Source organism: Ambystoma mexicanum, chromosome 4p, assembly GCF_040938575.1.
Source record: "Ambystoma mexicanum isolate Mex_15411 chromosome 4p, UKY_AmexF1_1, whole genome shotgun sequence".
NCBI classification, from domain to species: Eukaryota; Metazoa; Chordata; class Amphibia; order Caudata; family Ambystomatidae; genus Ambystoma; species Ambystoma mexicanum.
Window position 1 is genome coordinate 1,054,039,628 of NC_090927.1, and position 26,358 is coordinate 1,054,065,985.

Here is a 26,358-nt window from a genome sequence, read left to right on the forward strand (position 1 = left end):
AAAAAAAACTTTGATCACGCCTGCAGCTCAAACCTCTGACGGATTTTCACCAAATTTGCAGCAGGAATGGTGGCTTGGTCCCGAAAGCATGCTTTTGTCAATTTGGTGAAATTCCGTCCAGTCGCTTTTTTTTTTTTAAACAGGCAAAATGTAGGTCCCAAAAGTGATCTCTGGCTCCCCTGACCCATTTCCCCGTTTGGTCCGCGGACTGGACTCACATTGGTCCAGAAGGCCGCGTGATGTCCGGTCAACCAACGCTCCTGCTGAAAAGCGTGAAGTGCGTCCGTTTTTTGGAAACGCCCGCCATGTTGGATTTGTGGACTCACCGGTGTCGCAGGACACCGCAGTAAAAACATTTTTAAAAAAAAACCACATTGCACTTGCCAAACTTATCAAATAATCTCTGGGGAGGTAAGGGGTAATGAGGGTGGAATGGGTTATGGCCATAAGAAGTAAAAAAAAAAAAACAGGCGTCTTTTGCTCTAAAAAGTCTGCAAACACTGCAAATGTCCAGGGACAGTCCTGTGATATTTGCGGACACTTCAGATGCCTATTTCTGCATTACAGGGTTGGTGAAAAGCAGTTCTTGGATGGCTTATAACTTTGGTGCCACTCAATGAAACTGCATGAAATTATGGAATCCTATTCTGGACCCGATTCAATAAACTTTATTGTAAAGTTTGGTGGGATTATCTAAAGAGTGGGCTAAATTAGAGGGGGAGTGGGTTTCAACATGTTTAGATGGCTTTTAACTTTGTTGCCGTTTGACGATTGTGGACAAATGTTTTCAGAAAGATTATAGACCCAACCTTGAATGTTTGTGTAAAGTCTGAATGGATGTCAAGTATATAACAAAGTTATACGACTATTGTTATATACATACATTGTGACAATTTAGAAAAAATAAAACATGGACGGATTTCAAGCAAACTCGTGTAAGGAGCATTGGCAAGGACCTGAAAGCATGGTTTTGCAAATGTGCCCACGTTTTATTTTTTGACAAGTGTCATAACGTAGGTACAAACAATATTGATATATCTTTGGTGACTGAGGTATAGCTTGTGGCCATGGGCAGTTACCAGATTGTCTGGGTCATGATCCAGACAGACAATCTGGTTACTGGCCATGGCCACGAGGGACAAAAACGGGGTTAATGTGGCCATGTCCGCCTGGGACCTGATATGTGGTAGAGTTATTCGAAAGGGGAGAAAATGTGCTTGTGGTCATTTGCTCATAGGGTTCTGTCTTCACCTTCTGCAGGCTGCCATGGAAAGGGAAAAAAATGTGCTTGTGGTAATATGGTCCGGTCTTCGCCTTCTGCAAGCTTGCATGGAAAGGGAATAGGGGCGATGTACAGAGTCCCACCTTCCTTTTCCATGGTGGCCATCTTGGAAAAGGATTTTCCTTCCTACAGCGGGACACCACAGATGTCTTGCAGTAGGAGGAAAAATCTATGTTTTTACCACCCCTGGTTCCCGCTTTGGGAACCAGGGGTGCTAATGGCCTTTATCCTCCATCGCAGGTCTTGGAATGGAGGATAATGGTCCGGAGCCCTCATTTATTTATAATGCACTGAAGCCCCCAGGCATCAGGGCGCACACAGACACTTCGCTTGGGCTGATAACTTGTGCTAATGGGAATAATAGCCCGGCAGCCCAACACAAAATGCTAATGGAAATGTTGGCAACACGGATTTAGTCTATGTACTTTACTGAGAAATGTAAAGTAGATGGAGTCTAAGCTTTTATTTTTTAGTTCTGTTTTAACTGTGAAAGTTGGTTCCTAAAAGGAACCTTTCTTTTGTAGTTTTTGAAGAAAAAAAATGTTTGCAGGAGAGGTTTGAACGTAAGGTGGGGAGGGAAATGAGGGAAGAGGCACCAAGCACTAATATGCAGGGGCAGGTGGACAGGGGAAGATGTTGCGTGTGTGTTACTTCTAAGGTAGTTGGCAATGTTTGTCATGCTCCTCGATTACAGCTTCAAAAGCACTTTGAAATTGCTTCCCCCTGCAGAGTGGTGTGTTGCAGTATATGCAGAGGACTGTTGTCTTCAAAAGATATGGATCAACAGCCTCTTTTATTGCTTGCAAGGTAGCTGGTGTTTTTTTTTTCCACACAGAAGTAGGATACAGTATTGGTTGAGGAAGATGTGGAGGAAGACAGGCTACTACTTGCTAAGAAAGGAACAATCTTTATGAGAGCATTGCAGTGGTTGGATTTGGTGTGGCGGCACATGGAGGTGGTCCCGTAGGAGAAATGTACAGGTAGTCCATGACAGAGTACAAAGTTGCACTCACTACATTTCACTTTTGTAGCTTTTGCCTTTGGTACATTACCAACAGTGGTGTGGTACAGAACTGCCACACCCATGATTCTCTCTGGATGCTAGAGGTAGGCACTTTCTCTACCTCATCTTCTTGGTTCTCTTCATTGTCTTTGGAAATACTGTGCTTTTCTTGTGTGGGTCCTTCAGCTGGTGATGGCACTTTGGCATCAGCTATTGCCATCCCTCCTCCCCTTTAAGATAAATAGCAGATTTGCTACTATTCTTCCAAATATGTACTTTGTACTAGATTGCTTATGGATAATGAGTAAGAATAGGTGTAGGAGCTGTGCAACGGTACATTTCGAGCTTGAAAGTTCCTAGATCAGTAGAAAATGCAGTGCCAAACTGTCGAAGCATGCTGCGCGCTAGCACATGGTCACGTGGCACTGTCCGGAAGGTCTGCGATAATGTCAGACATTCACAGCAATCGACGGAAGCAAAAACAGTGGGAAAAGTATACAAGTGTAAAAAATGATGCTAGAAGGTGGGAAATGGCAGTTTGTAGGTGAAACTTTGTAAATTGGACCCATGAAATTCTCTGAAAAAAACATGTTAAAGAGACGTTATGGTTCAGTTGCACCAATAAAAACCTATAAAATGTACTGACAAAACTTTATTAAAAGGGACGTTATGGTTAAGTTGCACTAATAAAAACCTATGAAATTCAATGAAAATACTTTAAGGGGACGTTATGGTTGCAAGTAAAACCGAAAAACCTCAGAAATTCACCAGTTATGGTAAGCTAAGCAACCATTACTCGTGCCACCACTGTGAACTGCTAGGACTAAGACCCAGGACATCAAATATGACATCACATATGTCATTGATGACATCACTGATGACATCACATGTGAAATTAATTTGGATGAAAAGTCCCTACAAGGGGTTGTGTTTATAATGTTGGTAACAAGATGTCAGGGGTGATTGTGTAATGTTAAATATGTAACAACTAGTTAACAATTCAAGACTTACTACACACTTGTGCTAGTACAAACAATACATATGAAAAGCCACAATGCATACACATCAGAGGTACATGCAGGGAAATTAAAGTAAGGAAGAAAGAAACCGCATTATCAGAAAATGTTAATAGCATTAAAGTTTACCTTCATTCATACAAATTAATTATGTATTTGAGGCCTGCCTATTGCCCCATGTACGTGCACCATGAGCTGAGACCAAACCCTGAGGAAAGTACTTTGAGACATATGACACGGTTAACGTCTAGATATACAGCACCTTTTGCATTTTTATATTCTGACTGCCAGCAAACAAAACCACCTGGTCTAGATATGTCAGTGACCAAAAACAAGTAGGCCAGATATGTAATGTCATCAATGAAATTTGTGATGCCATCTTTGATGTCCTGGGTGCTAGTCTTAACAGTGCACAGTGGTGGGGCAGGTTATGGTTGCTTAGCCTACGATAAGTGGCGAATTTGAGGTTTTTCAGTTTTACTTGTAACCATAATGTCCCTTTAAGGGATTTTTTTTCATCGATTTTTATTAGTGCAAATTAACCATAATGTTCCTTTGGCAAAGTTTTGTCAGTGAATGTATATATTCAAAGGCCCCGCTCAGATGAGGGCCACTAGACTGCACACTGTAGTTTAGTGCCTCAGAGTCCATCTTCCTTGTCCCAGTACGAAGGGCATTGAGGGACGTGAAGTCCCTAATGTTCCGATTACCATTTCTTTCCCAATTATAAGCTTCGGCTTTATTATATTTGCGTTGCCTAGGGACTAAATCCTTTGGAAAGGTAGATGCTCGATTCCTATTCAGGGAAGAATTATATTAATCAGAAGCCGAAGTGTTAATGTTCCGATTCTCATATATACCATTTCTCTGGTAATCAGTTTTCCCTACCCTCGATGTGTGCATCTACGTGAAGGTAAGTTTGATTCAGACAACAAGCTATTAAATATTCTGGTATCATAGGATTCTCCCTCACTGAATAAGACAAATACTGAATCTCTCCCGTCCCCTTGGGGGCCTTCTGGTCCTAGGCAATCCCCCCCACCCCCTCCCCAAGGTTAGACTCAGGTAGTGGCTGCCTTCCCCTGGTCAACTGGAAGGAGACTTTAGACAGCGATTTTGTGAGGGTTCTGCAGGATTCCTCACAGTATCCAGAAACTGAAAACCATCAGCTTAGCTGGAATTGAAAAGTTCCATTACACCGGCGGCTCTATAAACGGCCCCAGAGGTGTTGGGTATTGATGGTTTGAAAGCGGGTTGCCACTCTGAGGGATGTTGGATGGGAATTTATCACAGCAAGCCAAACTGTACATGACTTGTTGAAGGAGAGCCCTCTAAGCATGTTGAGTGTATTAAGTTGAACGAGCAGAGTTTAGTCATACGAGACACCCTTGACAGTGCAGTAAAACAAAGCAGTGTTATGGAAACCTGTGCAGCTATAGCAGCAAGTGTTGCCGCTCAGAAAAGGAAGCAGCACTCTCACACTGTCAGTGGCAAGGGCGAGTACTTTCGTTAGGAACATTGAGTGGGATCCGTCCTCATGGGATGGTGATAAACAGCGATGAAGAGGGATTTGATTGGAATGAACAGGTTGAAGTACGAGTTGCAGATTTGGTGGGAAATTAGGAATATGACACAGGAGTGTTGGATGACTATGCAGTGCGACCTTTGATTACAAACAAGTTAAAAGGAAATTTCAGGGAGGAAAAGTACAAAATACTTGTGTAATCAGACTGCACAAAATGACCTTGGGGGAAATGGCTCAAATGTTTAGACAGGAAGCCGGAGAGCCCTTGTTTCGATGGTTGTTGAGATCGTGGGACAAGGAATATAGTGGACTCCAGACGAATGGTTGCAGATAGGTTAAGTTAACGGTCATGCAATGGAAGAACCCATACTCGGAGGGGTGCAGGGGAAGAGAAATGCAGGTTTGCTGCTAGAAATGTTGAATGTTGCTTTACGGACATTGTACCCTACCCCCTATGGAGTTAGCATAGACTTGGCGGCCATGGAAATGCCACACTGCAGCAGCGAGAAATAGGTATGCAGGCTGCATATCAGGCTGCTGGTGATCATTTCCAGAGTCCAGACTTTACTGCACAATGTTTTGCGCCATAAAATGCAGAGCAGATAAGACGCCTCGCCCCATCCCATATTGCCTCACCTAAACCCCCCCACCCCAGCCCTTGAATTTTGCATCTGAAATTTAGCACACAAAGTAAGTTCACAGTTGTGGGTTTTCGGATGTAAAATGACTGGCAACCATTCTCATCCACTGCAGTGCTTATGCAAATGCTACAGACATCCCCATACAGTAACTGACTCATGGAAACGGGTGCAAAAAAGTGATGCGTTGCCTCACTTTTAAAGGCCTACAATGCCGTCCACTGGTCTGATTCCAGATCATTCTCCAACACCAGCTTAGTAATGCCCAATAAACACTGGCACCATCATCTCCCTTCTTCAATTGTTCTTCCAATGTACCTAAACCGTACACCTGTGGACAACCTGTCAATTTGTTACAAAACAAGTGTATGCAGTATTTTTGCCAACAGATAAAATATCGCAATAAGCCATGTGCAAAGTTATCAATGCATCCCCAAGCCTAGATTAGTGAGAACGCACCCATCTTTCAGACCTATAGTTCTCAAATGCAGTAAATCATTAACATATTATGTGTGGCCGGTCACACCAGTTCTGTTCATTATGGATAGTCAATGTGAATGCTGATGCCTTCTGAAATCATGGCTGTTCCCCCTAACTGCGATATGAATCCCCTTCCCCAGACCTCCGTTCAGAGCACAAGGGCCATGGAGTCATTTTTGTGCAAACATCAGACCGTAGACTAAAACCTGAAAGGGAGGCATTGTGGCAGATCAGCTCCGGCCATTTTATGCAGCACCTTCTTCACACTTACCAAGGTGCCTGGTGCATAGTCAAAAGAGGTCGCTAGCCAAGTGTCACCGCGGCCCACCAATGACACCAAGTATTCACAGGCTCTCAGAAGGGAACACAGGAGCTTATTCAAATGAAGAAATAAAACAGGATCATCCATTCTCCACAACTTTTATTATTAATGTACAATTATTTACATATTTATGTAAACAAATTCCAGTGTCCCAAAACCCTGAAACGAAGTAGGCCACACTTTAGGACCTGAAGTGCTTTAAGGTATTTCATAGAAATTGTATTAAGAACCAGAACTCTGGAAAGCATCCATTGCTTATCGAATCACAGTATAAAAACAATGTTAAATAAGACCCATTTTGCTCAGCTTGAGAAGCAAAAGAGTAACCAATAAAACAATCCCCAAAGAAACACCACCTTTAGTCTCCCAGAGTGCGCGCTACTGAAGCGCCTGTGCAGTTTGGCTTCAGGCCTTCCAACTGCAGCTTCCTTCTGTTTGTGGCATGCCAATGAATCCTGCACTCAGATGGGGGTCTAGCCTTTGGTGTATGAGACTGGACTGCCAACAATTATATTGCAAATGACCGATGACTTGAAAAGCTGGAAGGAGACAGCCGGTTGCAGTTCCATGTTGGCACTCTATTGGCTCTGGGCTTCTCCAACAAATCGTTTCATTAAGTTTGAGTTAGCCTCTCGTTCTCTTGAGGTAGAATAATCAATACCAGTTCTAAAGGTGTACAAACATGTTTACTGCCCATCAAACAATCTGGGGATACAGCTTTCTATGAAGGGACTGCAATCTCATCAGTATCTGAAGAGTGGGACTCGTGACAGGGGATAATACGGGTCACCTTTTCCATTGCAGGCACCCATTACACACTGCCCCGACCCTCCTGAAAAATATAGGTTTAACTGCTAAAACAAAAAGACACTTTCGTCTCCAATATCACCTGGAAGGCTGAACTCCTAGATCACAATGCTACTTTTTGGAAGGTGCTGCACTTTTCAGATGAAAAAACGTGAAGACTTGACAGCAGGTGCAAGGGCACCAATGGGAAGCACTCACGGCATTACATTTAGTAGAAGAACTAGGAAAGTAGAGGGTGCAGTAATACGACAGGAGGGGGGGCATCACAGGGATGGCAGTACATGCAAATAAATGGGGGGAAGCAATTGGGATTGTTCATGGGGGCCGGGAGGTCGATTAGTTATTAATCATCCACTAGGACATACGACTGTTAAAAAACAGCCTATGCAGTTCTTTGCAACTTCACCCCTCCCCCCACTACAGCTTGCTTAATTAAAAGTGAAGTCTTTGGTCAGTTTCACGGTTTTTAAACATATGATGGAGTTGTAACCTGCGTCCTGGTTTAGAGAATACGTTACAAAACCATCTTCATAAACAGATCAATATTGAATGTATTAAACCGGCAAGGCGGTTGATTCTGCTCCGCGGTCAGTCCTCGCTTTGCACAGGAAGCAAGTCCAACAGCTCAAATCAACCACCAGGCCACCTTACCAAGGAAAAAGCAAACCAAACAGCCAGCACCACCAAAAGCAGCCACTTACCCCAGATTGTGGGCAAACCTCTAATTATTGGGAACACCCACTACTTTCGGTAATGCACATGTGATGCCATGCATGCATTCCCATATATGTGTACAAAGGGTAAGTTACGTGCCACGTCCTACACATTACCATCATGGGGTCTTAAAATTACTTTGAACACAATAAAGCCCAGGAAAAAAGTTTGCAATTTCAAGAAATGACATGCTTTTATGCCTTTGTGTGTGCACTGCAAGTCATGCCGGAAAAGGGAGAATTGTGCACTTGGAGTTCTTTGGTCAAAGCCTGTTGAAGACCACCATACAAATGAAAGCACGTAGTGTCACAAAGGAGACATTCCTCCTCTTTTGGACACCTTCAACCCGCCACCAAGTTAATGTTGACCGGCAGTAACCTAGATCCGCTCTCATGCAGCATTGGTGGCGTGCAGCACATTTAAAAAATCTAGATCGTCGAATTTTCAGGAGGCTGACACTCCGAAATCTGCCAACCCGAGAAGCAGTCATGCTGCACAACGCACATTTACTTTCTATTCAATCCATTTTACAAGGCACCCGACAACTCCCAGCCTTGGGCTCTCGCGTACTAAAATGGACGATCTCTTTGGCGTTAAACAAGTTCTGCGATTTCAGTTTTTTTTCCTCTAAACATGTGAGCCAATAAGCACAAAAGAAATCTCCCCGTCTCCCTCCCCTCCCCGCGCCTCGGGCACCCACCACGCGTTTCTTACTTTATTAAATGGTTGCAAACTTGATTTTCAAAACATAGGCTTTAACTCTGCCACACCCTGGTCAAAAGCTAAATAATATATTGTCGAACATTTTCATTATTGAGAAAAAAAAAGTGCGCATGCCTCAGTGAAGTAAACCTACACGAACATTGTTATTTTTTAGCCGTTAAGCAGCCGCACATTCCTTCCTCGAGAATATAAATCACTGCAGGTGTTCACACTTCTTGGGGGCCAAAAACCTGCTTTTGCATTATCTTTTAAACGGCGGGTTTCAGACCTTCCCACTGCACCTCCCTCCTAGGCACACGTACAAACGTCCCAGAAGAAAAGGCGCACGCGGCACAATCTATTGCTCTCACAGTATAGGTTCCTTTCCTCAGGGAAATGCAGCACTGCGAGGCTTGCGATAGGGGGCATCACACATTCCAAAGAGGGCGGAAGGGGTGCCCTCTTGCTTTGGCAAATGCAGGCAGGTCTGGTTTTCCACAGGTTTAAGTAAGCACTTTGTGTGCGCTTTTTCCAAACGTGCCATGTAAGGGGGGCTACAGCTCATTCTGAAGATTTTAGACTAGTCTGGGTACTGCCAGAGTTCCCAATGGCCATACACCAGAGGAGCCATTTCATGGACTTTACAGCCGGATGTGAAGCAAAGCCGCAGTTAAATGCCCCCCCTATTTGTAGGAACGCATGATCCAACTCCTTTGAGTACCCTTTCGGGAAGTATGCATAAACACCCCTATACAGTGGGCCATTTTGCGACATGTACAATGGTTTGGGGAAGGGAGATGGTACATTCTGTGCCGTAAAGAGACCCTCTCCCCTGCGCCACCCCCTGCCCCCTAAACAAAACATTCGGGGACACGGCCCTCTGTGCACCTAGTATGTTTAAGTGCCACATGGTGAAGCAAGCAGAGTGCAAACAAACCTATTTCTTGACAGCCCCTGTCAGAGGACGTTGAAACGAAACATAAAAGAACGACATTTTAAATGTCAGATATTTAGCAAATTGAGACCTAAATGCCAGCATTCAGCCATTCCTGAAAAGTATTCACTGCGGAGTGATATTCAAAGCTGCATTAGCTGTCACTCTGGGTTGGCTTCAATTTCCTTTGGAATTCAGAAGTAAGAAAGACGGGAGGGTTTTTTGGTCTTGAACCAAGCACCATTTTTTAGTCTATACAGTAATGAATGTTCCCAAAATATACAATACAAAATGCAATAACAAATAAACAGCTACTTCAACATAAGCGTGGCAACCGCTAGAACAGGTTGAGATATAAAACTATTTTACAGATTAATTATAAATAACATTTTGTGCGTCAAGTGGCTGTAATCTGTATGTTCCAAGAATAAAAATAAATAACACCTTGAGGTGGTACACACCATGGAAAAGGGGCAGTGAATACGCACTTGCATACCACTCAATGCACCCAACACCACAACTATTAAAGCTTCTAGACATGCAGACACAACAGGTTTCATATAACAACTTTCCATATTAAACTCCAGTCACCTCAAAACCAACCTGAGTAAGGGAGAGTTTTTTAAATAAACATCTATACAAATTCCACATGTTAAAGCGAGCAGTTTGTAGGTCGATGGTGTCACAGAGGAAGACTGCAGAAAGATCCTGCAGCAATGCAACCCTTCTCTCCAAAAACACATGTACACCGCCAGTTCGACAGATGCAAAGAAGTCCCCAGTTGATAGGCAGATTCTGGGACTGAATTCTGGTTAGAGTGGCAGACGTCCTTTGCCCCCCCAGATTGTGCATTGCAGTTGCGGGGAGTAACAACTCCTGGTGTCCATAGTAACCACATTCACACGCTGATCACAGAAGAATGGATTATAGGGTTCAGGCAGTCTCTGGGAGCGGAGTAACCATCATCCACCACGAAGCACAGCTGGGGTTTCTGATAGTCTGTGCAGCCTCCCACAGCAGCCATGTGCTTGTTGATCTTAGGCTGGTCATAGTCTCCCTCAGAGTTCCTCATACTCTGTGGGGATTTATAGTCCCCGCCTACAGGATCCTTCAAACTAGACATCCCCACAACAGGGTAGTTCAGTAGAGGGCTGGCAGCAAGGACTGGCACATTGTAGCCAGGTGCAGAGGTTAATGCATTGTCTCTTTTGGCATGCCTCTCTATGATAGGGGTGGCGTATTCCGGCTCCTTGTTCATCAAGGGCAGGGCGTACTCGTGCCGACTTGCTCGATGAGGATAGTCGTAGTGATTCTCGATCTCCGCTCTACCGATCTGGTCTTTCATCTCCGTGTCCAGGGGTTTGAAGGTGGAACCTTTTTTTGTCACTGTGTCTGTGCCAACCATGAGAAGAGGAAGCTGGAAATCTATTTAGATAAAAATAATATTCAAACAGGTTACTCCACTGTACTGCAACAACAGACACCAAGCCACTCCATACATTTACAACAGTGTTCTCTTCAGTAAAATAAGTATACACATCTGGTTGTTTGTGCAGTACCTTAAAAGAACCTAACAACTCCTAGCGTCCGACCACTTCTCGAACATATTGGAATTCACAGAAGGAACTAATGCCATAAAGGAGAATTTCTGAAATGACCAGGCACAGAGTGGAAAAAGGAAGGAGTTTCAGGGTCAATCAATCAACGCCATCTTCAAAAATTAAGTGTCAGATACCTTTGGTTTGGCAGCTGCATCGGGAGAGAGGGATTGGACCACCTACACCCAGTGCAGTACAACTATCCTAGCACTGAAGATGATTTCACACAGAGCCACCTTGCAGTCATGGGTGGTCCCATTTTACCTTAAGTGTGCACCACAGAGTTCCAAGGAATTCATCCCAAGCAAGAATTGGGGCACCTCTCTAGAATAAGAAATGCAGTCTACTACAATGAAGATATCACCCCCCCCTCCCATGTTGACTGGTAAAACATGAAAGTACTTTAGACACCCATAATTAGTGTGCACATGAAAGGAGAAACACTGTAAACTAATAACAAGCACATTAGGAGGGGCTCGGATTTAACTTCAATACATCAAATAATTCATCCATGTGACATCAAGTATAGGTTTACATTGGAAAGATGAATGCAGATAGTTGCCCCGTACACTTATATTTTGTAAAACCGTAAGGACACGTTTGAGTACAAAACCGGCGTATACATTTGTGAATATAGGATAATAGTGTGAACATAAACAAGAACTAACATTACGTGTATCACTTTTTGTTAAGCCCATAGAAATCACTGACTTCACCAGCTTCTGAACCTAGGTATCTGACACTATAGTCAGAAAGTTAGTTCCAATAAACGTACACCTCCCCTTTTTCACTGAACCGCTTTACGTGGACACAGGGCATTGTGCCCCATTTTAGGTCTCCGGCACATCTTGATTTGACAAGTAAGGTTAATGTAGGATTATAAAATGTTTTTTTTAAACTCATAACAATCAGAATCTGGTTGTGGGAGGACAAAATATTTACTAAAGTGTTAGGTACAACAGTTATATCACACATTAACACCTACAAGGAGCATACTCTAATGCTTTTTAGAAACTGGTTTCAATCTTTACATCAAATGTGTTTGCTGCAGACTTCCCTAGACAGAACAACACCCTATCCCTATAAGGTGTCGCTATTCATAGGAAGGAGGTGGTGCACCGCCTATCTAAAAGGACAGAAAGGAGGTGCTACCCGTGCTTCTACAATGTTTATAGTGCCAATCAAGGTGAATAGTTAAAAGTGGTTGAACCAAATCTACGTATACCTCCATGGACATTCGCTGGACGACTTTTCCTTTATATAGAGTACAAATCCCCTAGATTTGCTTTATTCACCCCGTGTGCACGAGGTGTAGACTAGGTGGTTTAATGAGGTTCAACGCAGAAGATAAAACCCTGTGCAGCGGGCTGAGCTCAGCTGTACAGGACAATTATTTGTGAAACTTAAAAAAAAAAAACCTGTGGAGAGTTCCAGGTAGAGAGACCGTTTGTCTCTAAATGTCGTGTGGTGGAATGTTACCAGAACAGAGGAGGAGCGAGGTTGTCCCTCCACTAAAAAGCATTCCTTTGGTTGCTGTATCCCATGTGTTCTTGGGGGATACCATCTATCGTGATGGTCAACCGGTTTCAATTAACTACTTGTTGTCATCATCTTCTTCAGAACCTTTAGTTCAGCAACATTGTATGCAGATCATCCGCTCCCTCAAGGTAGTGGTGTCACGACCTCCTGACCTAGGGAAAGGATTGTCAAAGGACTTTCTTTGGCCTAGGAAATATTGCAAATCTCATTTCATTGGGATGCACAATGCTGTCCAGTTTTATTGAAAGACCCTGTGGTCTGTGTTATCTCTGTCGGTTATTTCCCCCTGTTGGAATCTCCCATCTCCCAATGCAGGGTATGCATGTATTGAGGCTTTTCCCCCATGCCAATACAGTGTAGACAGTGATGGGAATGGACCCGGGTCAAGCTAGTTCATGGAGTAGTTTGCTTTTCTACATTACCTCGTTTCTAGACAGTTGTGTTTCAGCCTGAAACTCGTTATTACTTGTATCTTGTCACACAATGTCCTGGGTCTTTCCTTCGCCGCCTATACAAAGAGAAAGGGGAATATAAGTGAGCTCTATGGTATTGGTATGGAGCGAACTCACTCATATCACAATACTGTTTGTGGTAGTCTGTGAATCGTTAATAGTTAGAATTGAAATAAAAAAATGCTTCCGCCTATGTGGTATGTTTCAGGTGCAGCTAAATCCTGTATGCGCTGAAAAATGGTTGGTAGCGGCAGAGCGCGGGATGCCCGTTTACACTGTGTGGGGCTATGCATATCTATTCCCTTCTAGGTGCGTCCTCATGCTTTAGTTAGCTAAAGTGGCGAGGCAGATCTGAACAAGGCTGTGCGATCGAGTCGCACAGTGTCCCAATCTGCTGTTGGTCTCTTACAGCAGCATAGTGGGGGACGGCCTTTTACGCGGTGCCGTTTTTCACTGTGTTGGACTATGCATATCTATTCCCTTTTTGGAGCTTCTCCATGCTATGGGTGGCTCAGGGATCGGGGGACGGGTGGGGGGGGGGGAAGGAGGAAACATCGCACGTTCGAGTTACACAGATGGTGATCTCCCTGTTGGGCCCAAAATATGTTAGGGCTCACTGTGTTACTCGGGGATCCTAATCATGGTGCTGCCGCATTATGTGCGTCCCTGCCGCGATCGCCGAGTAAAGCTAATGGTTGCTAGGCGACGCAGTCGGCGGGGACGTCTTCAGTGTCTCCCAAGGCTCGGCCTCCCATTTGCCTGCCTGGGTTGCACGCCCTCCATCTTGGAGTGTGGGTAGGCGCCTACTTCTCAAGTGCAGAATAAACCTTCTGCGTGTTTGGGAATAGTGTTGTTCCTCATATGTTTAAAGAAAAACCCTGCCAGTAAATTTCAGGGGATGCTAAAGGAAAGCAGACACACCGATGATTCTTCTCAACTGGTTATGTATGCTGTACTGCTGTTTTTCAGTGGTTAGAGACCTAGGGCACTTAGCTTGATCTTTTCTCAAGGACGGACGGGACCTGTCACTAGAGTATGCAGTGTTGCATGATGAAGTGGAATGCTGTTATTGAGTGTCATTCAAATGGCCCCTATCTACCCGTGGGTTATAAGGTAATTAGTAGGGGTGATCCACTTAGGCTGGATTTGTCTCCCCAGCCCCCCTGTATAGTGTACGTTCAAGGCTTAATCCTACACTGGGTGATAGGTGGACAGACTACTAGTGCCATTTCTCATTAAGAGAGGAATGTCCAACTCATTGGGCAGCAGTTATTTACAACGTGTGGTATTGTGGGTACAGGTGTGAGCCTGTCCCTACATGTGCGGTGGGGAGTTCCCTCCTGATCTTCTATCTGCATGTGGATGCCCAAAGTTATTTCATGAGTGCCAGATTGTGCCATTGGATTTCTTCGTTAAGGCAATTTTTGACCGTATGCAGTCCGAAATCTAATTCTGCTATTGTCGTAGCAGTAGATTTGCAAAATTGCCTCCTCTGAGTGGTAGTCTGATCTTCTCAAGTATCGTCCACTTAACTGTTCAGGTGTGTACCCACATAATTGGAAATAGGCTACCAGAGGAGCAGAGATTTTCTTGGTTCTGATACATGACTTATGCTCAGTGAGGCGTTTTTTCACTTCTCGGATGGTCATTCCTACATATCGCAGCCCACATGGGCATGTGATGAGGTAGACAACACCTTTGCTGTTACAATTCGTAAGAGTTTTTTGTTCCCACAGTGTTTCCATCCAATATTGATGTTCGTAGTGCAGGACGTCTGGGCCCACAAAGAGCAACTCCCGCAGGGGGCATGGCCAGTGGGTCTGATAGTGCCCCAGATTGTTGGTTCGGTTTATTCAGTCTGTCTCTCAGAGTGTGTGCCAGGCGATCCCAGAGATTTTTTTCTGCTTTTTATGGCGAAGGATTGAGTCTCTAGGTGGCTGGTGCCAGTGTTCAGAATTATTCTGATTTCTTTTTTCAGGGTGTTGAAAATAGGCGAGTAGCTTAGTACGGCTCTGATTTTGGTTCTTTTATCTGTTTCTTTGTGTTGTACTAGTCTTGTGGTATATTCTTAGCTCTTTTATAGGTCTTGTTGACCATATTCCTCTGATATCTACTCATGAAAAGTTGTTTTTTTAAGGAGACCTGATTAGGTGTTGTAGTCTTCTGCCCTAGTGCAGGTGCACCTATTCCGCAAAAATTGTCCGAAGGGAAAGATGTATCTCAAGGCTCGAGGATGGTAGCTAGAGTACTTCAGAAGGGAGTTGTGGTCAGTTTCCTTTTTGGATCCATTAGAGGTGAGAGCTCCATCGTTCACAGTGATCAATAGATCCAGAAAGTGGGTCTCCTTTTTATTGGCATCGATACTGAATTTGAGGTGTTGGTTACAGTTATTCAGCTATTCGTGGAAGTTGGCCAGGTCCTCAGATGTGCCCTCGAAAATCATGAGCATGTCGACAGGTCCCTTACGTCCTTGAGAAAGGATCAAGCTCAGTGCCCTACATCCCTAACCGCTGAAAAACAGCAGTACAGAATACATAACCAGTTAGGAAGAATCATCGGTATATCCACTTTCCTTTCGCGTCCCCTGAAATTTACTGGCAGGGTTTTTCTTTAAACATACAAAGAACAACACTATTGCCAAACATGTAGATGGTTTATTTTGCACTCGAGAAGTAGGCGCCTACCCACACTCCAAGATGGCGTGCGTGCATCCCAGGCGGGCACACGGGAGGCCGAGCTTTAGGAGACACTAAAGACATCCCCACCAACCACGTCGCCTAGCAACCATTAGCTTTGCTCAGCAATCGCAGCAGAGACATCCACACTGCGGCAGCTCTGCGATTAAGATCCCCCGAGTAACACATAAAGCCCTAAGATATTTTGGACCCAACAGGGAGATCACATCATCCCCCAGCACAGCAGATTTGGACACTGCGTGACTCGAACACGCGGTGCACCCATATCTGCCCCACAATCCCTGAGCCACCCACAGGATGGGGACGCACCAAGAAGGGAATAGATCTGCATAGTCTAACAGTGAAAAACGGCACCCCGTAAACATTCATCCCCCACTATGCCGCTGTAAGGGGAGACCAACAGCAGATTGCCCAGATCTACCTCGCCACTATAGCCAACTAAAGCATGGGGACGCACCTAGAGGGGAATAAATATGCATAGACCCACACAGTGTTAACTGGCATCCTGCACTCCGCTGCTACCAACCATTTTTCAGCGCACACGGGATTTAGCTGCACCTAAAACATACCACATAAGCGGAAGCATTCTTTAATTTGAATTCTAACTATTAACGATTCACGGACTACCAGAGTATTGTGATATGAGCAAGTTAGCTCCCTACCAAGACCATGGAGCTCACTTATATTCCTCTTTACCTTTGTATAGGGGACCAAAGAAAGGCCCTCAACATCGTGTGACAAGATGCAAGTAATTACGAGTTCCAGACTGAAACGCAACTAGTCTGGAAGCGAGGTAACATAGAATAACAGTAGAAAATCAAACTACACCATGGACTAGCTTGACCCCGGGTCCATTTCCATCACTGTCTACACGGTACTGGCATGGGGGAAAAGCCTCAATACATGTATGCCCTGCATTGGGAGATTTTAACTGGGAGAAATAACAGACCAAGATAAAACAGACCACAGAGTCTTTCAATAAAACTGGACAGCATGGTGCATCCCAATAAAATAAGATTTGAAATAGTTCCCAGGCCAAATAAAGTCCTTTGACAATCCTTTCCCTAGGCCAGGAGGTTGTGACACCACTACCTTGAGGGAGCGGACGATCTGCATAAAATGTTGCTGAACTAAAGGTACTGAAGAAGATGACAACAAGTAGTTCATCGAAACCGGTCGACCATCACGATAGATGATATCCCCCTCCAAGGACTCATGGGATACAGCAACCAAAGGAATACTTTTTAGCAGAGGGACAACCTCTCTCCTCTTCTGGCGATGTTTCACCACACGATATTTAGAGAAACGGTCTCTCTACCTGGAACTCTCAACATGTTTTATTTAAAACCTCAAAAATTGTCCTGTACAGCTGCGGTCACCCCGCTGCACAGGGTTTATCTTCTGTGTTGAACCTCATTAAACCACCTGGTCTACACCTCATACACACCTCTGTTGGGTGAATAAAGCAAATCTAGGGGATTTGTACTCTATATAAAGGAAAAGTCCTCCAGCGAATGTCCATGGAGGTATAAGTAGATTTGGTTCAACCACTTTTAACTACTCACCTTGATTGGAACTATAAACATTGTAGAAGCACGGGAAGCAGCTCTGTTTTTTTTTTTTTAGATAGGTGGTGCACCACCTCCTTCATAGGGATAGCGACACCTTATAGGAATAGAGTTTTCTTCTGCCTAGGGAAGTCTGCAGCAAACATTTTTTTAAACTTAACCATTTTTAGATTTTTGAGTACAGTTGATGACAGCAGTGATAAACAATATAGCTTTGTGATTCAAGCATGGTAATGAGGATATGTTTAGTGGGCGTGGAGGAAAATAAAATGGGGTTCCAGAAACCAATGGGGGTGTGATGCATGCGTATGTAAATTAAAAGAAGCACTAGTAGGTATCGTAGGAAATTAGGCCAAATTTCGGGGTGGGGGGATAGTGGGGTAATGGATGCTGTGTCAAACTAGGAGTTTCACTGGAGTATAGGGATCTGGGTCCCACCCACTGCCCTGACTGAAAACGCCCCGCTCACCCATCTCGATGTTCTGGTTGTTGGCTGATCCAATAAATAAGACTTTAGAATGATGATGCGTATCAGAGTTTTGGACAGGGCGCCAAGTGTGTCTCTGCAAAGACGGTCAGATAGCACAGCGAGTAGAGCGCTTCCTTTGACATCTGTGCAGAGCCTGCTGACGCAGGTTCGAATCCCGGCAGGGCCAAACTCAGCCTTTCATCCTTCCGAGGTCGATAAATGAGCACCACACAGTGTGGGAAATAAGCAGCGCTCAGATACCTGAGGGTTCGTAGTGCTATATAAATGCACAAACAATACATGACCAAGTGGAGCCAAGTAGTGGAGGACCTAGGTAAGGAGTCGTTCAAGGCGGCTGTTCTATTTTTCTGAGGGCCCCCTCAACCTAGTTTCCCAGATCTTTATCCACCATAAATTATGGAAGGCCCAGGGTGGGTCCATTCTTGATTGTGCAAGTGTCAGGCGGGCGACTATTAGTAATTGGGTAACCAGAGCTGCAGTATCCCTGCTCTGGCCATACATCTGTTCCCAGACAGAGCCTCCCAAAATCAGAGTTAGAGGGCTGAACCAGATATTCTGCACCGTGATGCCCCTAATCTGTGCCAAAAATTACTTTCCACTATAATTGGGATTGGGGACACGACCACCACATGTTTGTGTTCCTGTCTGATTGCAGCCTCGCCAGCACAACTGCAAAGACCACAGAGAGATCTTGTGATGTTGATGTGGGGAAGAGTACACCAAAGCATTATTTTGTTAGAAGTTTTCTTTCATAAGGGTGCATTCGGATCTCCTCTGCGATGTCAACCACATTCACAACCATGTTTCTTGTGGAATATCTAGTTGGAGGCCCAGTTCCCAGGCTGCCATGTATGGCAATTTCTCATCAGGGCATGATCTATATAATAGTTTAAACATTTCTACAAACGTTGCTCTTGTCGCTCAAGAACAATTTGAAGGCCGGGTGCACCCTGTCTCAGTTGGCAGTAATATACCCGTTTCGTTTCCGGTTCCAATTTGAAGGCCGGGTGCACCCTGTCTCAGTTGGCAGTAATATACCCGTTTCGTTTCCGGTTCCAATTTGAAGGCCGGGTGCACCCTGTCTCAGTTGGCAGTAATATACCCGTTTCGTTTCCGGTAGAGAGAATTAGTTTTGAAATCGTCAAAGGAGTATGGGAGGTACCGGTTGTAACAGTCCCTTAGTTGGCCCGCAAACTAATGGAAAAATGCCTTTAGATAAACCTGGATTGAAGTCTGGGTTAAAGTCTGGGTTTCCCAGAACAGGGCAGAGGGGACGAGGCCTTATCGCATGCCCCAGAGTCTGTTCTGCTGTGTTCCAGTAAAATAGGTAGGGTTGCCAGAGAAGAACCCAGAAGAGAACCACTCTCCATGCACTCTGGTTTCCACATAAAAGGAAGGGAGGACAATGCAGAGCAGTTGTGAATTTGTTCCAAATGCAGCCATCCTTTTCCTGCAAAGTCCCTGCCCCATTTCTCTGTGTGGGCAAGTTGAGCGGTCACAAGATACCACTGTACATTTGCAACCCCGAGGCAGATAATCGCCACAGAGCAGTACAGTACTTTTCGCAAGACTCTATCCCCCCCTCCCCAAACCCCCAACCCACATATACATTTAAAGATCTTCTTTTGAATGCCCAAGAGAGATGATTTGGATAGTTGGATTGGGAGACTACTGACGAGGACATGCATTTTAGCTGAGTGGATCTGGGCCAGCCATGCGATCATCTCCAGAGGGAGCCAGTTCTCCAAGTCTGAACAGAGTACTCAGAAGGGGTAGGATATTGTGTTTGAAGAGGTCTTCTCTCATGGAGAGATGCGCTCTCCCAGATATTAAACTATTTGACCATTTCAGTGGGAGTTCTGCTTCCAGGCAGTGAATTGTCGCTGCCATTTGAGACATCCAGCCTGTGGGACTTAGTTGACTGTATAGTCGGAGCATACGCCAAACTCCAAGTTCGTTGAAGGAATTGTTCCATGCGGCCGAGAAATAAGAGTAGGTCGTCAGCATAAAAGGGTATTTTCTGGGTGTTTGGGCCCTCTGCAATCTACTGAATGTGGGCGCACAGGGGATAAAGGGCAACCGTGTTGTGTGCCTAAGTAAATACGTTGTGTGGTGTGATCATTCATCTTGATCCGCGTGAAGCCAAAGTGGCTAATACCCAGGATCTGAACTTGCAACCAAAGAGCCTGGATCTCCTCCATGAAGCCCCAATCTAGACTGTGGAACACTTTGCTGGCATCTAGCGCGGGCTAGGAGAGGTTCTGTTGGTTGCATGTGCCTATGTCCATTAGGTTGAGTGTACCGCGTGGGTGGATCTGCATGTGCTGAAACCGGATTGATCAGGATGGACAAAGGATGGTAACATGCTTCTGCCGAACATCGGATGCTGGCTGCATTGCAGAAGCAACAAGCAGCAGAGCCCCTAGCAACGACTGCCTCCCATCCATTAGGTAAGCCCACTTGGGCTAGGTGACAAACGGGCTGCGCTTTCTTTTCCCAAAACAAAACATCGAACGCCCATTATATGTGTGTTCATGTTTGTTCTGCTTTTTGCACCTTAAGCGCTCAACATTCCTGGTAAGCCCAGATGTCATGCTACATCTTCAGCCTATTCACCATTCTAAAATGGCTGCATCCCCCACAAGCACCGGAGTCCCTTATGCTCCCAACCAGCTGCTGCAGTGATTGGCTGCAGCCTCCTCCATCAGGGCAAATCCAGGGAGCCAGCAGGCAAATGCCAGCCCCCCTGACCAAGACCCACTCCTAAGGCCACTGTCCAGCCACGGCCACTCCACTATGCCCTTTTATACAGCCCCTGGGAATCTGCGCTCTATCCTTCCTGCGGCCTGCCTGCCTCCAACTCCAGCCTTAAGATAAGGGCTCTCTGATGAGTGTTACATTCCACCAGCCTGCTGCAAAAGGAGCACAACCTTTCCAATGAGCCAGCAGTGCCCTTTTGGCCTGCCCCCCCCCCACGCCACCGAGCCTCCTCGCTCTCTCACATGCACCAATCACCTTTTTTCTGCACTACCATTTCCCCTGCAGTTTCCTTCAGCATGTTGTCGCGAATACTCTTCCACCCTTTTGCTGTGGTTTCCTTAGGCTCTCAGTGAAAACATTCAAACTGACTGCCGGACGAGTGCCTAGCCTCACCGATGCTGAACCTTTTCAACCTAACCTTCCCTTGCTGCATCTGCCTGCGCAACTTTACAATGGCCCACTGTACTACCTTTTACCTCCATGTTTCCTGCTCTTGACTCTATCCCACCTGTCTCCGTGTTGCAATGTTTACTGCATTAACCCATCACCACCCCAGCCTTCTCCTACTTCTGTGCCTATTCCCATTGTGAACATTTACCTGTTTTTTAAAAAAAGAAATAGTTTTTATCTGCATTTTGTGAAAGTCGCATCTGGGCCGATATGTGCTGCGCTGTCTCCAAGTGGGGGCTTTTTACCCAGTATTATTGGAAAACTGCTTCAGACTGCCTTCCAGCTGTCCTACTTGCTTTCCTGGTCTTCTGCAGCTGGGGAATTCTTATCCGTTTCCAGCTATGCCAAATCTAGGCATGGTATCATCACACAGATTTATTTCCGGTAGCCGTTTCCCCACTTATCGATGTTGAATTGTTCTTGCTTCCTGCTACAACTTGTAACTTAGGTCCTATCCCTCCTAACCCTTTCTACTGTCTCACCTGCTGCATTGATTTGAGATTGGAGGCATTGTTAGGCCTCCTGGTGTTCCTTGTGCAATGCGCAGTCCCTTCCTTTCCTCCTCTGCCCCCTCCTTTGCAACTATGGTACTCTCCATCCCTCCCATCTACCCCAATTGATACTCTAGCTCCTTTTCTACCCCTCCCTCGAAGTCTGGAAGGAAAGACAATGAGAAAAGGCAATTGTCTCCAAACCAGGATTGCCTGTTGCTGACACCTATATTAATGCTTCCTATAGGCAGACTATTACCAACATCCTCTTTACTGTTCCCACTCCTGACTTATGGATTCCCCCTATATTCTCGAAATTCTCCCAATTTCCTCCTCACCATTAATGGTGGAACCAGGTGGGAAGTTCTCTTGGCACACTTCCTATCCTCTAGGTGCATCATTAATGTCTACCAAAATGGCACCATCATGGTCCTGGGGTCTCAGTCCAACCGCCTCCCTCGACAGGCATCTTCCATCCCTCATTAATGCCCTCCCTTCTCCTGCCATTCTGCTGGCCGACTCCCTTATGGCCATTTTGCCCCACCAGCCGGTGCGCCCCGCCCCTATGCCCCACCTCAGAAAACAATTAAAGGTGTCAATCAGCTTCATTTGGCCACCCTTAATTCTCATTCTGCTGTCAAACATTGCTCTGATATCTGTCAATTATTGGAGACTTTGACCTTGAAATCCTCGCTCTCATTGAAACATTGTTCACAAACAGCTCAGTCACTGCTTTTGACACTCTCCTTCCTGGGGGTTATAAGATCCTCTCCAATCCCAGGTCTAAATCGGTATGAACGCAGTGTGGTTCTCGTCTATCCTGAATGGGTCACTGCTTCCATCCTACCCACTCAATCCTACTCTTCCTTTGAAGGTCTTATCTGCAAGCTTTGAGTCTCTCCTTCCCTCCCTCACTATCTACAGGCCTCCCGGGCCAATCTCCCCCCCCTTCCTCTCTGAGTGGGCCGACCTTGCCTCCTCATTCCGGACCTCTTCCTCAAAGTTTTTCCTCCATGGTGTCTCTACTCTTTCACAACCTCCGAGACTGCCTCACTCACCATGTGTCCCTCTGGCCCAACCCACTCAGCCGGGCACACCTTGGATGCGTTCATCTCAGCTGATCTCCTTCAACCCCGTCACTACTACTCTCTCCTGGCTCGTCCATTCTCTCCTCTCCTCCCATCTGGATCTCTCCTACCATCCTCCCCTTACACTCTACCCCCCTGGCTAAGCCTCTGCCCGCTCTGCCAGTCTCCTTCTCCGTTATTCGACCAATGAAGCGAGTGTCAGTAGCCGCTTTCACTACCCCCCCCCACTCCCACCACTCACTCTGACACTGTTTTTGCTGACATTCATCTCTCCATTTCCAATACCCTTAATATCCTTGCCCCTGCCACGAGGATCCACATGAAGCCTGCTTCCAAGTGCAATAGTTGGTATGACTAACAGCCTCATTGAAAAGGAAATGCAAAGTTGTGGAACTGAAGTAGCTGGCTTCTATAGCACACCCTTGGACAACTGGCCTGCCGCCTTCTCCAAAGTTTATACAGATTCTCGATCAGCTCCAAGGAATGGGCCCATATACAATCCTGCATCTTTGGAGCCACAAACATGGCTCACATTTTCAAAATCTGTAAGGAACTGGCCAATCCTACGGATATCTCCCCACCTCTTCCTTCTCATTCACTCTGCACAGTGTGGGCCACCCACTTCACAACCAAGACACATGATATATATTTTCCCCCTCTACCCTCCTCTCTGCATGCTGCCCTCCCTCTCTCCCATACTCCTCATTTTCACCCATTACAACCGATGAGGTCACCAATACAATCTGCTCTATAAAAGTCTCCTCCAAACAGGTGCCTCCCTGCTCCTCTAGTACTATCATGACCAACATTGCCTCGTTCATTCCCTCCCTAGCCGAGTTCTGTAACCACTCTTGCCAATGGCTCTTTCCCTTAAACCCCTCCCTTGTGCACCCCCTTCTAAAGAAGCAGTATGCTGACCCTCGCTGCCCGGCTAACTACCACCCTATCTCCACTACCCCTTTCTTGGGCAAACGCGTGGAGAATTTGGTCATCTCCCAACTAATCAATCACACTGAATCTGCAGGCTGCCTTCACAACCACCTGTCTGGCTTCAGAGCATCCAGAGGCACAGAAACTGCTTTCCTGAACATCTGTGATGATCTGCTCTCAAACTTCGATTCCAACTCTCTCTCCTCTCTCCATCATTCTCCTCGATCTGTCCTCGGCCTTTCACACAGTCAATCATTCCATCCTGAGCACTGTGATACCCTATGCATCACTACTGGGCATTGGATTGGTTCAACACTTACCTCTCAAATAGGCCCTCATAAGTGCAACTAGGGTCCATTCTCTCCTACATCTCTGTCTGGACTTGTGGCGTGCCACAGGGCTCCATCCTCTCGCCATGGCTCTTCAATATATACCTTCCCCGCCCATGTCCATCTGATCACCTTCTCTCCTTATTTCCAGTTCTATGCTGACAACACACAACTTTCCTGTAAGCTTCCCTTCCGCTCTCATTCCAAACTGTCCGACTGCTATTCAGGCATGGTGTGCTGCTAATGATCTCTGCCTTAATGCCAGTAAGATCGAGATCCTTCTCAATGGGACCCCTACTCTCTCCTTCCTACTCTCTGGCCACCCTCCTTAGGCCCCCTCCCCTCACCCTCCTGTGAGGCTAAAAATATGGATGTCATCTTCAACTCCTCCCTCTCCTTACCCCACATTGCTTACCTTGATGAGAAGACCCACTACCAGCTTCACCTCCTCAAAGGTATTCTCCCTTTCCTCACCTTCCCCCAGAAACTCAATGTCTCCAGAGCTCTGGTTCCCCTAAGGCTTGACTATTGTAAAAGCCTCTACCTTAACCTGCCACTCTCCGCCCTCTACAACAAATCTAGAATAGGACAGCAAGACTTATACTTGGCCTCAAGCCCAGTGACCACATCTCTCCAGCACTAAAATCTCTCCAGTGGTTTCACGGATCAAATTCAAGACCATCCGCATCATCCACAACGCTTTCTGGGGCTTGGGCCAGCGCTACATTCAATTCTCCCCCTAAATACCTCCCTGCTAGAGCCCTTCAGTCCTCTAGCTCCAACTCTCTGGAGGTCAGGTGTTTCTCCAAGCAGGGGGGCTGGGGAGGAATAGATCTCTCTTCGGCAGTAGCTTCCCTCTGGAACATCCCTCCTGCCCCGCCCCCCCCCCTCTGTCTTGAGCTGGATCTCCAGAAGCTCCTCAAGACCTTCCCTTTCTCCTCCCTCGAACTTCTCCTGCCCTGCTAATCTCTTCCTCGGCTACGACTGGATGCCTGTGTCCCTTATGAAGCCCTGGGTTACGTCCCTCCTTCATACAATTCCCTACTAGCACTTGCCTGGGGCACCCTTCCCTGATTAGCCTTCTGAGACTGGCCCGCCCCCATTCCCTGGTGCCATTCCCTTACCCCAGCTTCCCCTGGCACTTGCCCTCCTGGGCACCCCCTTGCACTTTTCCACTTGTTGAGTAACACCGTTGCTGTCACTGCATTGGAAGTTCAGAAAGATTTGAAAAGGTTGGTCAAGGCGGTTATTAGCTTGGCCTTGAATCGCTTATAAAAATGGGCAGGGTAGCAATCGGGCTGCAGGTTTTGTTTGGGTGGCCTGGGGGTAGGGGAATGATATTGCCTAGTCTACCTCCTCTTTGGAGCTAGGAAAATCCAGTGATGCTTTGTTAGCTGCATAAAACACAGGAAGACTAGCTCTCCGGATGTAGGCGTTCTTTTGCATTGCCATGCCTTGTGAGATGACCGACATAAAATGGGAGAAACATTGGAACGCAATCTCACATTTTTCAGTCTCACCGTATTGTTTTACTCTGAAGGCATCGTGGAGGATCCTATTGCTAGTCTTGAGGCCCTTCCATTTGGTTGCTATAAGTCAGTTGGCCTTATTGGGCTTGGGGAGCTAGCTCAGGGGCAAAGTGTTTGCCTTGGAAGCTAGACGCAGAGCAACAAAGGATCGATCCCGGGTCTGCCCTTAGAAACCTCAGGGTATTAAGCGGGTTATAAATAACCAATTATAATTATATTGCCCTGTACGTTACATCTTTGTTTTGTGGTGGAAATTGCATATGCTGTGCCATCAGGCAAGTGTGCGTCCAGTTTGGCTCTTGCCAACCGAAGATTCCAGAAAGTTCAGAGGGAAAGAGGCTTTGTGGAGTGCTTCCAGAACCCAACCTCCCCTCCAACTGGTCCCTAATGCCTCCCTATACTTGATCAACACTGTCCCCTTGGCGATCAGTTCGCCCTTAAAACCGCTGCCATAAAGGCATCAAGTGAGGAAATCGGGCCTCAGATTTTTGAACTTCTAGAAAGTAGAATATACACAGCGGGTACACTCCAGCTTGATACACTCTCCAGCAGAACACGCAAAGATAGATAGGCCCAGTTGAAGCTCTCATGCTAGGAGTCCTGGATATGTGGTGGTATCCCTCTGATCAAAATGTTGTTCCTCCTGCCACTGTTTTCCATGTCAACTTGCTTTGCTAATATTCGTTATGCGAGGGCTTCCAGTGATTCGCCCCCCCCCCACAACTCTGCCATCTCATTATATTGTTCACATTTGGAGGTTTGAAACGTGTTGATACACTATTCAAGGCCCGAGGCTGGCTTGTCTGGTGCCATGATTTTCTGGCTTAGTTGGGCCCATTTACCTTCATCTCATTTTTGATCTCTTGTAAGTAGAGCTGGAGGTCCGTTTCTGTAGCTAGAGTTCAGTGGCGAGCGGGTCCTGGGCCATGAATTGATGCTCACCTCACGCTTCCTCCCTTTATCCGGGGTGGCATTCCTCAAGGTAAGGATGTCTGCAGGCTTGCTGTGTTTGTTC

The 26,358-nt window shown here is 46.0% G+C and overlaps 1 protein-coding gene across 1 annotated transcript in view; it reads right to left on the reverse strand.

Moving 5' to 3' along the window:
- Window positions 1-9,639: 9,639 nt before the first annotated feature.
- The window catches only part of DCBLD1 (discoidin, CUB and LCCL domain containing 1), a 369,800-nt gene continuing 353,081 nt past the window's right edge, over window positions 9,640-26,358 (reverse strand). The window contains exon 17 of the mRNA XM_069606627.1: window positions 9,640-10,848. Coding sequence (XP_069462728.1) covers window positions 10,322-10,848 — 527 coding nt within the window. The 3' untranslated portion in view covers window positions 9,640-10,321. The remainder of the gene's footprint in view (window positions 10,849-26,358) is intronic.